This window comes from Athene noctua, chromosome 5 (genome assembly GCF_965140245.1).
Source record: "Athene noctua chromosome 5, bAthNoc1.hap1.1, whole genome shotgun sequence".
NCBI lineage: Eukaryota > Metazoa > Chordata > Aves > Strigiformes > Strigidae > Athene > Athene noctua.
The window spans coordinates 58,543,440-58,556,988 of NC_134041.1; the positions used below are offsets into that span (position 1 = coordinate 58,543,440).

At 40.3% G+C, this 13,549-nt stretch overlaps 1 protein-coding gene across 1 annotated transcript in view; it reads left to right on the forward strand.

The window, feature by feature from the left end:
* The first annotated feature begins 655 nt into the window (after positions 1-655).
* TRUB1 (TruB pseudouridine synthase family member 1) overlaps positions 656-13,549 on the forward strand; it is a 28,868-nt gene continuing 15,974 nt past the window's right edge. Inside the window, exons 1-3 of the mRNA XM_074907801.1 lie at positions 656-828; positions 2,569-2,661; positions 6,160-6,215. Of these exons, the coding sequence (XP_074763902.1) occupies positions 684-828; positions 2,569-2,661; positions 6,160-6,215 (294 nt within the window). The 5' untranslated portion in view covers positions 656-683. The remainder of the gene's footprint in view (positions 829-2,568; positions 2,662-6,159; positions 6,216-13,549) is intronic.

Consider the following 13,549-nt stretch of genomic DNA (forward strand, 5'->3'; position numbering starts at 1 on the left):
GACTGGGAACATGCACAGCCCTTAGCTAACCGTGTATTTATTTCCCTGTAACAGCATCCCTTCATGGTTTCATCTGCAGGCTCTTACAAATGAATAAATGAAATGCATGAATGAAACATGCAAGCTCTCGGTGCTTTGTTTAAATGCCTTGGGAGCGCTGTCAGAGAAAGGAGTCTGTGCAAATCAGGCCTGAAGAGGACAACCCACACGCTATGCTGCTGTTCGGAGGTGAGAGATCCTCCCGGAGAAGCCTGCTTTCCCAGTACTCTTATATGACACATACGAAGGCAGGAAGATTAATGGACTCAGCAGCTAGTCAGCAGAATCTAATTCTCTCAAGCTGAGCATCGAAGGCACAACGGCTGACGCTGTGATGGGTGAGGGGACATGCACCGCTCACCAACTTCGCCAGCAACCTGCAGTAAGCCCCTGTCTCTCGTTTGGCCCGAGGGACTCCCAGCGTGTGTGTGGGGGTGTCCCACGCCAGACACCCATCGCCCCGCCCGTCTCTCCGAGGCGGCCGGGCCGCGCTGAGGGGTGCTCAGTTTGCCGCCGGGCGGCCTCGCCGGGCGGCCTCCTCTCACGGCCTCCCCGCCATGGCCGGCGGACTACATTTCCCATCGGCCCCCGGGCGGGGCGGAGGGCGGGCGGCCCGGCCCGGCCCGGCGGGGCCTGCCGGGAGCATGGCTGCCAGGGAGGCGGGCGGCGTGGCGCTGGGCAGGGCGGCCGACAAGCTCTTCTCTCTGAGCGGGCTGTTCGCTGTCTACAAGCCCAAGGGACCCACCTCGGCCGGCGTGCTCAACCTCCTGAAGGAGAGGCTGCTGGCAGGTAGGCGGCCGGGCTGCAGGCAGGGGGATGAGGGGTGAGGCGCAGACTCCCCGAGTTGGGCCTGGCGGGCCCAGGCTGGGTTTTGGTGGGAAAATCGAGGAAATCGTGACAGGGAGGTGCGCGTAGGCCCTGCCCGCGGACCCCGGGCCGTGCAGCGAACACGCATGTAGCCCTCGAGCACTTTGGCCAGGGATGCCCAGTGGCATGGCTGTGGGATGGGCGCCATGCGGTAGCGCATGTATTCATTAGGATGTCGGAACTCCTGTCAAGCCTCTGCACCCTCTTTCTCAACATTCAACTAAAGGAGAATTGGGGTTTGATTTTTTTTTTTTTTTTTTTTTTTTGTGGTAGTTCAGAGCCATGGCGTGGCCCAGAGTGGGGAGTGCAGCCATTTCTGGGTACGTTCTGGCTCGCTGCGTGGAGCTGCTGGGTCCTCACAAGACTCAGTGTGTTGGTCACGCTGCACCGTGGGCTGTAAGGCCATAGTCATCACTTGCCTTTTTAGGGCAGGCATCTATTCTCGCCTAAGGTACAGCATGTTGTGGGCCTTCGTTTTGAACGGGGCTGAGAGTTACCCCGGCAGAAAGCTCCAGTCCTGCAATACACAATGCAGGGGATCCTGGCTTGCTTGGGGAGTGTGGTCCCAGGGACAGGGTGAACCCATCTGCCAGAGTGGGTGTCAGCAGCATCTCTGTAGCGCAGCTCTGGCAGGATGTTCTACTGCAGTCCTGCTACCTATTGCCATTAAAAAAAAAAACCAAAAAACCCCAACCAACCCAAATGAGTGAAAACCACAGTGTTTCAAGGAGTTTGAAAGTCCTGGGCACAGTCTACAGAAACTGCTTTTTTTTGAATACAGGGAAGTCTGGGTGTCAGATACTAGGAGAAAAAAGTGTGATCATAGCAAAACTGTGAGGGACTGTGGCCTAGATTCTCTTTATAATGGATATGGGGACTTGATCATCTAATCTAGGCTTTTGGGCACTTGCTGTTGAAGTGAGAACATACTTGTAGACTGTTGAGTGCTTATTCAGGCTGATTTACTCTATAGTGAACTGAAGTGTAGGCACGGACTTCAGTTCAGCTTTGTATGGAAGAGATTTAGCTGGATCATGTCAGATTCCCTGATGTGAAAGGCATAATGGAGAGATAATAAAATAGGTAAAGGAGCTTAGAGCGTTTGTTGTATTTAATCTAATAAATAAGGGGCATTGGACTCTGCAAAATTCCTAGTCATCAGCTGTATAGGAAGTATTGTGGGTTGAGATGCCCTGACAGCTTGAAAGCAGCAGTGAGCAAGAGTTTCCATAGGGCTCCATGCATGTGAATAAACGTGACCCGTTACATGGAAGTAAATACAACAAGAATTTCTCAGATGATGTAGCATAAAATTTGTGTGTAATAGGTGATTTCTGGAACTCTGCTGCTAGTTCTTGCATGCTTTGTTAATGAATCTGTAGAGGTGAACTGTCCACCAGGTTTTCTAGTAATATTTTCTCAACTGTTTATAACAGTATGTAAGACTTGATTAGAATTTAAGTGAAAATAGCTTGCAAATTGTTTGAGGTTGGGAGTAGATCTAGATGAATCATTGGTCTTATTCAGTACAGCAATTTCTGCACTACTAATTTGTAGTTTAAATATTTGATTTTTATCTCATTTAGCAGTCTGGAAATATGTGCTACTTTTCCTATGCTCTAAGGTTATCCTATAATACTTCCTTTCAATTTTTATTTGCAGAAGCGGGTGTGCAAACAAATGGGAACAAAAGAAAACAGGTTTTGAAAATTGGACATGGTGGAACTTTGGACAGTGCAGCAGCAGGAGTTCTGGGTAATGAAAAATATGAATACAGTCATCAAAAGATGATTTTAGGAAACAATTTCATGCCTACATGAAATCAGAGGTGGAGGTACAATTTGGGATACTCATGGCAGGTTTTGTGGGAAGGACACATTACTGTGGAAGAGTGGTCTGGGTTAAATTTCCTCTGTATATGCTTTTACATGCTTATAACGTGTTTCTTAACAGAAGGCTCTATTTCCTGCTTCCCCTTCCCCCCACCCTGCAAACTCCTGAAATAACTTGTGGGTTATTACATGAAAAGAACAGACTCTTGTGTAATGAATTCTAAATTACCTCAGAAATTGATGGCTTTTTTTACTTAAGCTGGGGATTTATAGTCATCATAATTTTCTAAAGTATTTGTTCTTCAACTAATGCTTTTCTGGGATTTTGAGGAAGCCTTTTGGGTTGTAATATTCGCCAAATGAAAGAGTGTAAGAGCAATTACGCTGCTGCTTTTTTTGAGGCTCAGCACAGAAACAGTTTTTGCTTCCTGCCCTGCCTTGCTTCATAGTCATCAGAGAGGTTTTGTCTTTTAAATTTGATACCAATCCATTTATTAAATTCTTTTGTTTTATTAAGAAACAGGGTGCGTCAGTTGCTGGTGTTGAAAACTCAGCTGTGGGTGTGCCCGTTGGGTTAGATTATTCCCATATCGTATGTTGTCACCAACAGTTTACTTGATAAATAACATGTAAACTAGAGCTTGCTTAAATCATAGCCATGTAGCTCCACTTGACTGGAAGATATAACAGCAGTACTGTTTTGAGATTGGAAATCAACAGGTACAGCTGTGAGTATACACTGAGTTTTGATGTAATGACTTCTCTCAGGAAGAGCAGTGCTTCAGGGGGATGTTGTTTACTGACACTTGCTAGTAGAGGCCTATAGGCTGGTAATTGTCACCTGTGAACACTGCAAAATGGAACATTCTTGGGCTAGAAGTAAGCAGTAGCTCATTTTGTTCTCATTTCCCGTGCTGTGTGGCTGCTCGCTGGAGAATACTGTGTGTATTGGTGAAATGGACATTTTCCTTTTATAGAGATGTTCCCTTTGAGCATGCTACTGCTCATTGTGGGAAGTCAACCGCATTGATCCATAAGAAAAGAAAAATCACTTGTGGTTCTTAATTGCTTCTCCTGTTGTTCTCGATATTCAGCGGTCTCCAAAGCCTGCTCCTGTGGCATGACAAAAAGTACTTGGGCTTGATGTGCTTGCTAAAGACAGAGAAGTGCATCACCTTAATGTGCTATGGATCAATTAGAAAAAGGCACAGGGCCTTTCATTCCACTGCCATACAAAATACACAGAGAAAAATCAGTGGTCGGTAGATTGGAAAGGACAAAACTGGAGAGGAGTGGGAAAGGAAATGTGCCCAGATTTCTTGTGGGTTTGGGTGAGATAATGAGGAGAGAGGGGAAGACACAACAGAAGCAAGTTATTCAGAAAATGTGTGCTGCTTTTTGGGGTAGGGTGGTGGGGCAGGAAGCTTTCTTTCCTCCTGGAAAGTAACATAATAGAAATATTTATTTTCTGAAACCTCTAGCTTTTCTTGATCTATATGCTGTTTCCCACATTTTACGTACGGCATATCTGTAAGTTTGTTCATGGGAATTAGTTGATACAGAGTCTTGCTTAGTGTGCCCAGTGTACTGCAAATAAGTGGGCAGTACTTTTCATCATAAAGTTTACTTTTATATTTCTTTTCCTACTGGAAGCAAATGTAGATGAGGAAGGACCTTGGAAACAGAGGTCAGTGATCTATGGCATGAGTGAAAGGCAACTTAGAGGCCAGGTGGCATGTGATGGCCCTACACTGGTAGGAGCCTGGAGCAACTGCTATCTGAGAGGGAAAATATTTTGTCTGTCTGCATCCGTGGCTTCCATTGCATTTGGAAGGTGGTAGGAGCTAGGACTCAACTTCTGCTTTTTAATGTTAGGTCTCATATTTTGGATACAAAGAGCAAAGAACTGTAGGTCAAGTCTTAGTGAATATCTTCTTTTAATACCAGTTTAGAGCTGTGGTTCCAGTTCAGTGTTTCTTGCTCTACAATGGCAGTTGTAAATATTTGGCTTGTTTCTGTATGGCAGTTATTAATTATGCTTCCATAGTAGAAGAAAAGATCAAAAAATATCAAAATTAAAAATTCAGTTAAACCTTGTTACGTTAAAAATTCTGTTAGCCTTGTGTAGTCTGGCAAGTTTAATTGATGTCACATTTCAATAATAGACACACTACAGAAGCTGTTGATTAATGGGGAAAATTGTTAGTGTCTTGTTCACAAAAGCATTCAATGTCTCTTTAAAATTATTCTATTGAATCTCTTGACATCCTTCAGCAAATTTCAGCTCAGCAGTTATGTTGAAGTGTCAGTGATGTCACCACATTGCAAAAAAAGTGCTTGGTTATAAAGTTTTATCTGTGTGTTTATCTCCTCTGCTCAGCCTTGTTGCAGCTCTTTCCTATCTGGCAAATATGCTAGAAGCAGGCTGAACTGAAGGTACAAAAGCAGAAGGGTATGTGTGACTAAAAATCCTCAGGAACAAGAGGAGAAGTAATTGAGAGTAAGAAGTAATCTAAGGAGTTTCAGCATGTAAAGACTGAGAAGCATTAAAGCACAAATATTTGGTTTTAAAAAAATAAAGTTCATTGTTGATTTGATGCTTTTGGTACTGGCTCCTAGTTAACACAAAGCTGATTTCCTGCAAGCTCCCTTAATCTGTAGTTTTATTAAAATCTAGGACATAAGCTGTTACCTGTTCCATAAGTTGTACACAAAACTAATTTCCTCCTAAAATTTTCATTATTTCTTTGGATTGCTGTATGTAGAGAAAATAATAGGAAAGCATATTCAAGGAAAGTACTTTGTTGTAAAAAGCTTAAAAGTAAAATATAAAATAGAGCTTTTTCTGCCTCCTTTTATGAGAAGCTGACTGACTGCTGTTTTGCAGAATACTGGTTTAAGATTGAAAAGATGGTAGTCTCTGCATACACAACAGTAGGAAGGTTTGATTATAAAGGACTTTTGACAGAGGCAATTGGACCTTTTGATTATTTTACTTTCTTGCTGTAAGCCTGATAAACAGTTTAATTACGCTGTCTTAGCTGTATTACTCCTGGTCACTATCAACCTTTGAAAGGGCTGTTTAGTTACAGTGAAGGCTAGATTCATTATTAGTGAGCCATAGCCTTCATCAAACCAGAGATGGTATTAATAGCGTAATCCATTTCTTTAGTGATTAAAAGATAAATAAATCTAGGGTTGAATTAAAGCATTTGAACAATGGGTGAAGCATATTTCTGCTTTAGACTTTTTTCTTTTCACTAGTCCCATCTTGTTTGAACATCAGAGATACTTTCTCATAAGCGTTGACTCTCTATACACTAACAGAGCATGAAAGGCTGAATAATATTTAGTAGTGAATGGTGTTGAATAAAGGAACTGCAGAGCTGCTTTTGAAGTGGCATTTCTCTTGTCTTTGCAGTGGTTGGTATTGGAAAAGGAACAAAAATGCTGAGAACTATGTTGGCAGGTTCCAAGGTAAGGAATGCTAAATGACTTGTATTAGTGGGGTTTTTTGTTTGTTTTCTTTTTTTCTTCCAGTGAAGAGCTGCATCAACATACAAATATCTCGACCATCCTTCATATTTAGTTTAAATGTGTACTTCACATCCTTTTTGTATTTAGTCAGAAATTTGATATGATGACCTATATCCAGAACGATAATTTTAAAAACTTTGTTTGTCTTGGTTTTTCTACAAAATGTTGATAAAGACCAAATTCCTATTTTTGAGGAAGATTTCTCTACTATTTAGTGTTTTCAACAAAAAAAAAGGGCAGGGGGTGAGAAAATCTGTAATGAAGATGGCACTGTAAGTGATGTTTTTGGGATGTATTTGTGTATGATGGTTCAGTTTTTGGTCATTTTCCTTATGTGTAGATAACAAAATTGTTATTTAGCTTGCAGTAACATATGGTCTTTGTTTCTCTTCTTTCTTCTTAAATACCATAAAGCCTTATGAGGCACCTTTTGTAATTAAGAGTATTTTGCATTTGTGATAGTAGCTGTCATTCCAGAGTGCAGCTCCTGTAGAGGTGCTCTACAAATGCGTGGATAGGCACATGTAAGAAACCAAAAGGTAAAAGCCCTGTGGCTGCATGAGATCATCCAGAGTGCAGCCTGCACAGATAAGAGTCTTGTGCATTGCTGCTTTTGATCAGTTGTACTATGCCTTTGGTGAGTGCACTCCTGGTTGTAGGTGTTAGATACACAAACCAAGGGTGTGTACTCCCAAGAATAACCTACCCATGCTGGTTCCTTCTTTGCAAGTGAAATCCTGTGGTTTTAGCCATTACTTTTAAATGAGAAGTGTAGGTAAGAATGACAGATGCAGAAATCAATTAAGCCTTCCAGATTTCATTTTATACTCAGGCTATCAATTTGCTAAGCCCACTATTAACTTTCCCTTTCTAATGCATTTTATTCTGCTGTTTTTCCCATTGTCTTCTGTTCTGAACACTTAAGCCCTTTACAGGTGCTGAAGTGATAGCTTGAGGTAGAATTTGATTGCCGATCTTCAGTTCAACTCAAAGGCAAATAATTTGACAGAAGAGAATGCAAGCAGGATAAAAGGATGTAGCTGTGGAGTCTGATGCAAAACTTACTGTAGTCAGTGTCCATCTCTTCACTGACCGTAATGGGTCTGCATTTAGTTTATAGGGTCAGATTTCAGAGGCATCTGTGGTTTGAAACATGCAGTAAGCAGCTGGAGCTGGATTTACAGTGGAAGTGTAAGCAGTTACCACCTGACTTCTCCTTTCAAAGAACTTTAAATTGAAAAAAGTCATTGAGATACTTCAACTAAGTTAAGTCATCATAGCTAAATATGTTCGTTTAAAAACAGGTAAAGCAATTGAAGTATCTCTTAAGATGATACTCACAGTGGAAACAGCTGTGATGGATGAAGTATCTAATTACAACCTTTTTGGCAGAAGAGAGTATATAGTGCAAGTTTCTTGGCAACTGCGCTATGAAGTCCTGCAGCCAGTAGGAGTGTTACTTAGCCAAACATCATCCCCAGATAGCTCAAGAAGGCTTATAGGGGCCAGGGAGGGGAACACAGGAGAAATGGGTAGTGGGGGAAGTTACCCCAGCTAGATCCAGCAGCTGTCACCTGGCTTTAGATTGGTGTGAGTGCAGGCACTTGTATTTTGTATCTTTATTTTAGATCAGCTCTTCCACTGCAGCTGTTTGTGTGTTCTGATGTGGTAGAGAGTGTGAGGTAGCTAACAGCTGTGCCAGGTGTCATGGTGGTCACGAGCCTTCATTTGCAGCTTGTCTTATCTCTGCTGTCATATTTTATATTTATACTTCAATAAATGAGGCATGCAATAATTTGAGAGCTTAAAGAAGTTGAAGGATCTCCCACAGATATCTGCCTATTTGGTTTTTTGACCTCTCTGCCAATGTAGCAGGAGATCTGATACAGATAAATCCATGACTGTCTAAATAAGTTTGAGTATCTTTTTGCATCTCATGCCATGTGCCACGAGTTTATACTCTATTTAACCTTTTTTTTCTTACCATTGTGGATGCTAAAGTGTTTGTTCAAGTTTGTTGATATTTTTCTTTTGTTCCTTTTGTTACTATAAAGATTCAGATGAACTATCTGAGCCTCTCTGGTTAGGATTTACTGTTTGATTATAGGAGTGTATCTTGTAAAGAAGTAGTTCAGTCTATCATTGTTGGCAACAGAGCTATGCTGAGTGGCCAAAACGTATGTTATTGCAGTAAACTCCATATGGTGGCTCTGCCAGAGATTGGACTATTTCTGATTTTTTCCCAAACGTTGTGTGAAACTTTCCTGACTCTGTGTGGCAGCTCTGAACATTATCACTCGATTTACAACTCATGCACATTTTACAAGGAGTGTTACTCTTTCAGTGTAAATCTAGTTCTCCATTGGTTTGACCTCCTTATGAATTAACACAAAACAAATAGAAATGTGTAGCCAAGGGCAATACCTACGTAGTCTTCCAGATTTCTCATTGGAGAATTTACCCAGAAATAAAAATATGTGTAAGCTGGCTTAGATGTTGTTTGTTAGCTTTATTTTGTTTCAAATGTTCCAAGTGAAGGGGAGAAGCTGAATCCTCTTGGGTCTGGAATTTAAATACTAGGCATTTAATACACATTCCATAGGAGAATCACTTTTCCTTCTTGCGTTCTGGATCTTGAACTTGGACTTAGTCTTGCTTGGACTTTTTGCACTGCATTACTTTGAGAGAAATTGTTTTATTGTGTTTGCAAAATAAATATAGTAGAATGAGAAAATACTTCCTGCTTCACCAGTAAAAATTAGTACGATGAGAGTGGACCAATTTTTATTATGGTAAATTATTTCGGAACGACTCAGTCTTATGGGTGACTAGTCTGTCTCAGACACAATGTGGAAGTGATTGTTTTGTGAGGGAAATGAGTTAGAAAATGCTAGCTAGCAGCACAGTTTCCGAAGCGGTAATCCTGTTTTGAAACATCTCATCTACCAGAATGTGCTGTTACATAGAAGCAATGAGGGAAATGATCAGGGACTCATCAGAGAAGAAAAACAGTAAGAGCAATAAGCAATGAAATTCTTCATTATTCTAATACTTTCCATTGGGAGGAGATGTCTTCTAACACATAGAGCCTTTATTTTTAGGTGGGATAAAACAGGATAATTGAAATTTTCAGACTTCAGTTCTGTGCTTAATTTGCGTATTTTTCCAGGGAGATAACATCTGGCTTCACCCTAAGAGAGTTTGAGTCATACAAGTGTGAATGAAGCCAGAACGTGGCCATCCATCAAACTACTTGAAATCACTGCCTCTCGATGGGCAGAAAGCATGGACATACTGGCTTTATCTGAGCATGCAGCTTCTTGTCATGGTCCACATAGAGTCTGAAACCCCAAGTGCTCAGTGACACGAGGGGAATTGCCTGAATACTTTGCACATGCTTGGTCAGGGGCTACTTAAAATAGAAAATTTAATCTCAAAAGTCATGGCTTCTCCAGAATGAAACACTATGGGAAAAAAAAATAAAAATGGGCAGAATGAAGATACATCAGTGACCTGATGTATGACAACTTCAGTTATTATAATTGTTAAAATTTGAGTTCTTACAAATCCTGGATGGAATATGAGTGCTAGTTCAGTGATCAGGTCTGAAAACTTTCCAGTCACACTTGTATCCTGTGAGAGAGGGGTTGTTTGAGCAGGAATTGGTTCAAATCACATAAGAGAATTTCTGCGAGACCTGTAAGTTACTTATTGAATCACCATTCTGGGATTAGAGTTTGTATATTGCAAAATTTTTTCTCTAAAGAGTTGGCACCAGATGTTGTGGGACAAAGTGTCCGTAAAGAAGGTTGTTTCTTTACCTCCTGAGATTATTTTACTGTTCTAAAAATTAGGCTTTAATTTGTATCCCTTAAATTCTTAAACATAAAGGTTGCTAGCTTTCTCCATGAATTCATTTTTTTTAATTAAGTCCTTAGCTTCCATCTTTTGGCAATGAGTTCAGTGAATTAGTAATGCATTAAAAAGCACATCTAGTAGTTCTGTGAGGAGCAGAACTAATGAAGCCTTTTCTTGTGACTTCGTTTGTTTACAGCTCGTTAGACACCAAAGCCCCATGTGGACTCTTTGGTATCCAGTAATACAGCAGGGCTCCTTCTGGAGCCTTTTTCTTAGTGGAAGCTGTAATAGATTCATTTCCTCTACCTGTCTGTTTTCAGGAGGCTTATAAGAACTCAGCATCTCTGAGACCTCTCTTCTTCTGCCAGGATTTGAGTGTTTGCACATTAACGTGCACACCATGATGGTGGAAGCGCTATTTCTTTGGAAATCCTAATTTTCTTTTTTAAAGAGCCTTGCAGTGTGGTTTTTGTTTTTTTTTTAAATGTATTTCAAAACCAGTTTTTTTCTCCAGTTCATATATTTGAGTTATGAGAGCAGGGAAATTGAGTTGACTTTCCTTTTGAAGGATCCTCTTGGTGGTGTGTGTGCTTTTACTTTTAATCTTAAAAATTTCTCTACAGAATCACCAGACACACTCTTTGCTTCATCTTGCTTTCTTTTGGAGCTGGTATAAACCAAAGCTACTTATACATACAGTGCATAGTGATGTGTTCTGTTTTCTTTTTCATATTCTGATATTTTTTATATTCTCTTGCAAGGGCAAGATTTGTGGGTAGTGCTAATACTTTTTATTCAACTAATTGATATAGTATGGAAGACTAGTCATTCAGATATGCAAGCCCTTTCTCAGATATAAAATAGAAGCCATGGACTTCAAGTGTGTTTCAGATTTGTTTAGTTTAGTGAGGTGAGTATCTTTTAGACTATTTCTGAAAGAAAAATAAGTTAATGTTTGCGAGTGTGGTATACCAACACTTCTGGATGGGTGAGACTCCAAAACTGTTCCAGGCAAATGGGCTACATTTTATTACCTGCTTTGATAAAATAGAGTAAGAAAACAGTTTATCTCCTATGTGGGGTAGCAAGGTTTTATTCATAACTTATCAGCCAAGCTTCCAGTCATAGTGTGAGGGGGACTGTTGCTTGCTTGATGATTCTTCAGATCCCATCTTGCTTGTGTTCGTCTGTGGTTTTAGTTGGGCTTTTGCTTCCGAACTGTAGTACTATCATATCCAACTCTGTATTTGTCTTGGAGGAATCCAAGTAAAAGTGGTTTGTTTGCTCTTTAGCTCTTTCCCTAGGAAATTTTTCATCTTCAGCACCTTCTCATTTTTCACTCTGTGGTTCATGCCCTTTTACATTCTCACACCTCTTTGTTTACAGTATCCCATCCACAATAACCAAGGGTCTGACTGAGTTTCTATTTGTATTGAGATGGGAGAGGTAACAAAAAAGGAGTGCAGTGTGTGACCTGCTCATTTAAGCAAAATGGATTGTAGCTACACAAAATGTCATTACTTTACCTCTGTTCAAGCCCAAAGAAATTATTGTTTCCTTACAAGGGAGGTAGGAGAAGAAGGAAAGAGATGATAAGGTTATCTCCTAGGGGAAAGAGGGAGCCTGGTAGATTATACATTGTGGCATGCGAAGGCGTTAGTGTGAGGTAACGTTATAGCGTGCCATAAATCCAATATCTCTGTTGAGCCCGTGTTTTTTTTTCTGAACCCAGTGGAGTTATGAATTTTAGTTCCCTGGCTTGTTTTGAAAGGTGTTTTATAGGTTTCCCTTGAGGAACAGGACTGGCAGATCAGAGATGGAGCGATTGTTTTATGAGAGATGATAACCCACGGGCAGATGGATGTGTTTCAGTCCTTGTAGACTGGCTAGGTGAATTCTTTCTGACATGTAGTGGTTGCTTAATTTCACCCATTTAGTTACCATTTTATGTGTTAGAAGTAGTATATTACATTCTGGAAATATAGGTGTAGGACAGAGAAGTCTTGACATTCCTGTTACATGGTATTTGTTACAGTATTGTGCAAACATTCAAGGAATACTTCTTTGTATGTTTGCACAATGCAGTGCAAAGATGTCATGTCTATTAATAAAACTTGTCCTACTTATGTTTGTAGTCTATAGCAGCTATATCCAAGTACTGCTATAATAGTTTGGGGTTTTTTTAACCACTACTGTCACCTGAGAAAGTATTCACAGAACCAGAACTTTTTGTTGTAATTCCATGACCTCTTTCCAGAGCAGAGGAGGTTGGTTCAGAGACCCGTCATTGTTTATACAAACAAATTGGTTTGTATTCTGCATGTATTATTTTACATTACTGACAACAAATTTCTTATTCCCCGAATTCCTCAAGAAATTAATTAGAGATCAATGTCAGTTTATGAAAGTATGTTCATCTTCCTTATTTTGTCACAAGGAGAATACTTATATAAAAGAAAGACTGGGAAAATGCATGAATGATGTTGGTTTTGATGTGTTTTAAGAATGTGTAGAAGGTGTTATCGTAACTTGAAGTGGTGTGTGTACAAAACAAGATGCTCTGAGAGAATGTTAAGCCTGCACAGTGGAGGATGCACGAATTGGGAAGGGCTAAAGCGTTAGCTGGATAAGATGGTCTTAAATGTGCTCCTTACACCTTACACACTGTCTGCATCTTTAATTACCTGTTACTGCAAAATATACGATACATTTTTTAACCTGCTTTTTTTGGTAACAAATCATAAGAAGACGCTCATTTGAATGTCTGCGCTTTCCTGCGCTGCCCAGTACCCCTAAAACAAAGTTGTAGAAGAAGCTGTTAAGTAGTGTAGATATGCAGTTTCCTGCAGTGATACCATTAGTAAGCTGGCTTAACGTGCTGTATTTTGCTCGAGTCTCTTTTATGCTCACCCCGGAGGTCTAATCTATTAATAGCTCAGCTCCATGCTCTATTAATATTCACACTTTTTTTAAACTGTTGAAAATCTTGAGGAGACTGCACCTATTGTGCTGAAGAAGCTCTTTCCTCCAAAAATGCAGAATATTTTAAGAGCATGCTCTAGTGTGATTTTTCTGTTCTTGAGGTCAATGTCACCTTCTTTCCTCTTGACTTTTCTGTAATTGTATATATGTCTGTGCTACATGTACAGTACTTGCACTCATTAAAAATATCAAGTCTGCAACATGGCAAGGTTTTTTTTCTCTTTCTTAATAAAAACACAGACAATAAAAAAGATGTTAACAGATTTAGAGCCGTTCTGCATTGTTTTCTGTAGAGTTCCTCTCTAGTTAGCCATTCTGCATTGTTTTGTGTAGGGTTCCTTTCTAGTAATTTGAAGATGCTCTTAGCACTGCCTTTTCAAATTTACTGCATCTTAGCCTTAACAGTGTCTCTGAATTCACCTAAAGGCTTTCAT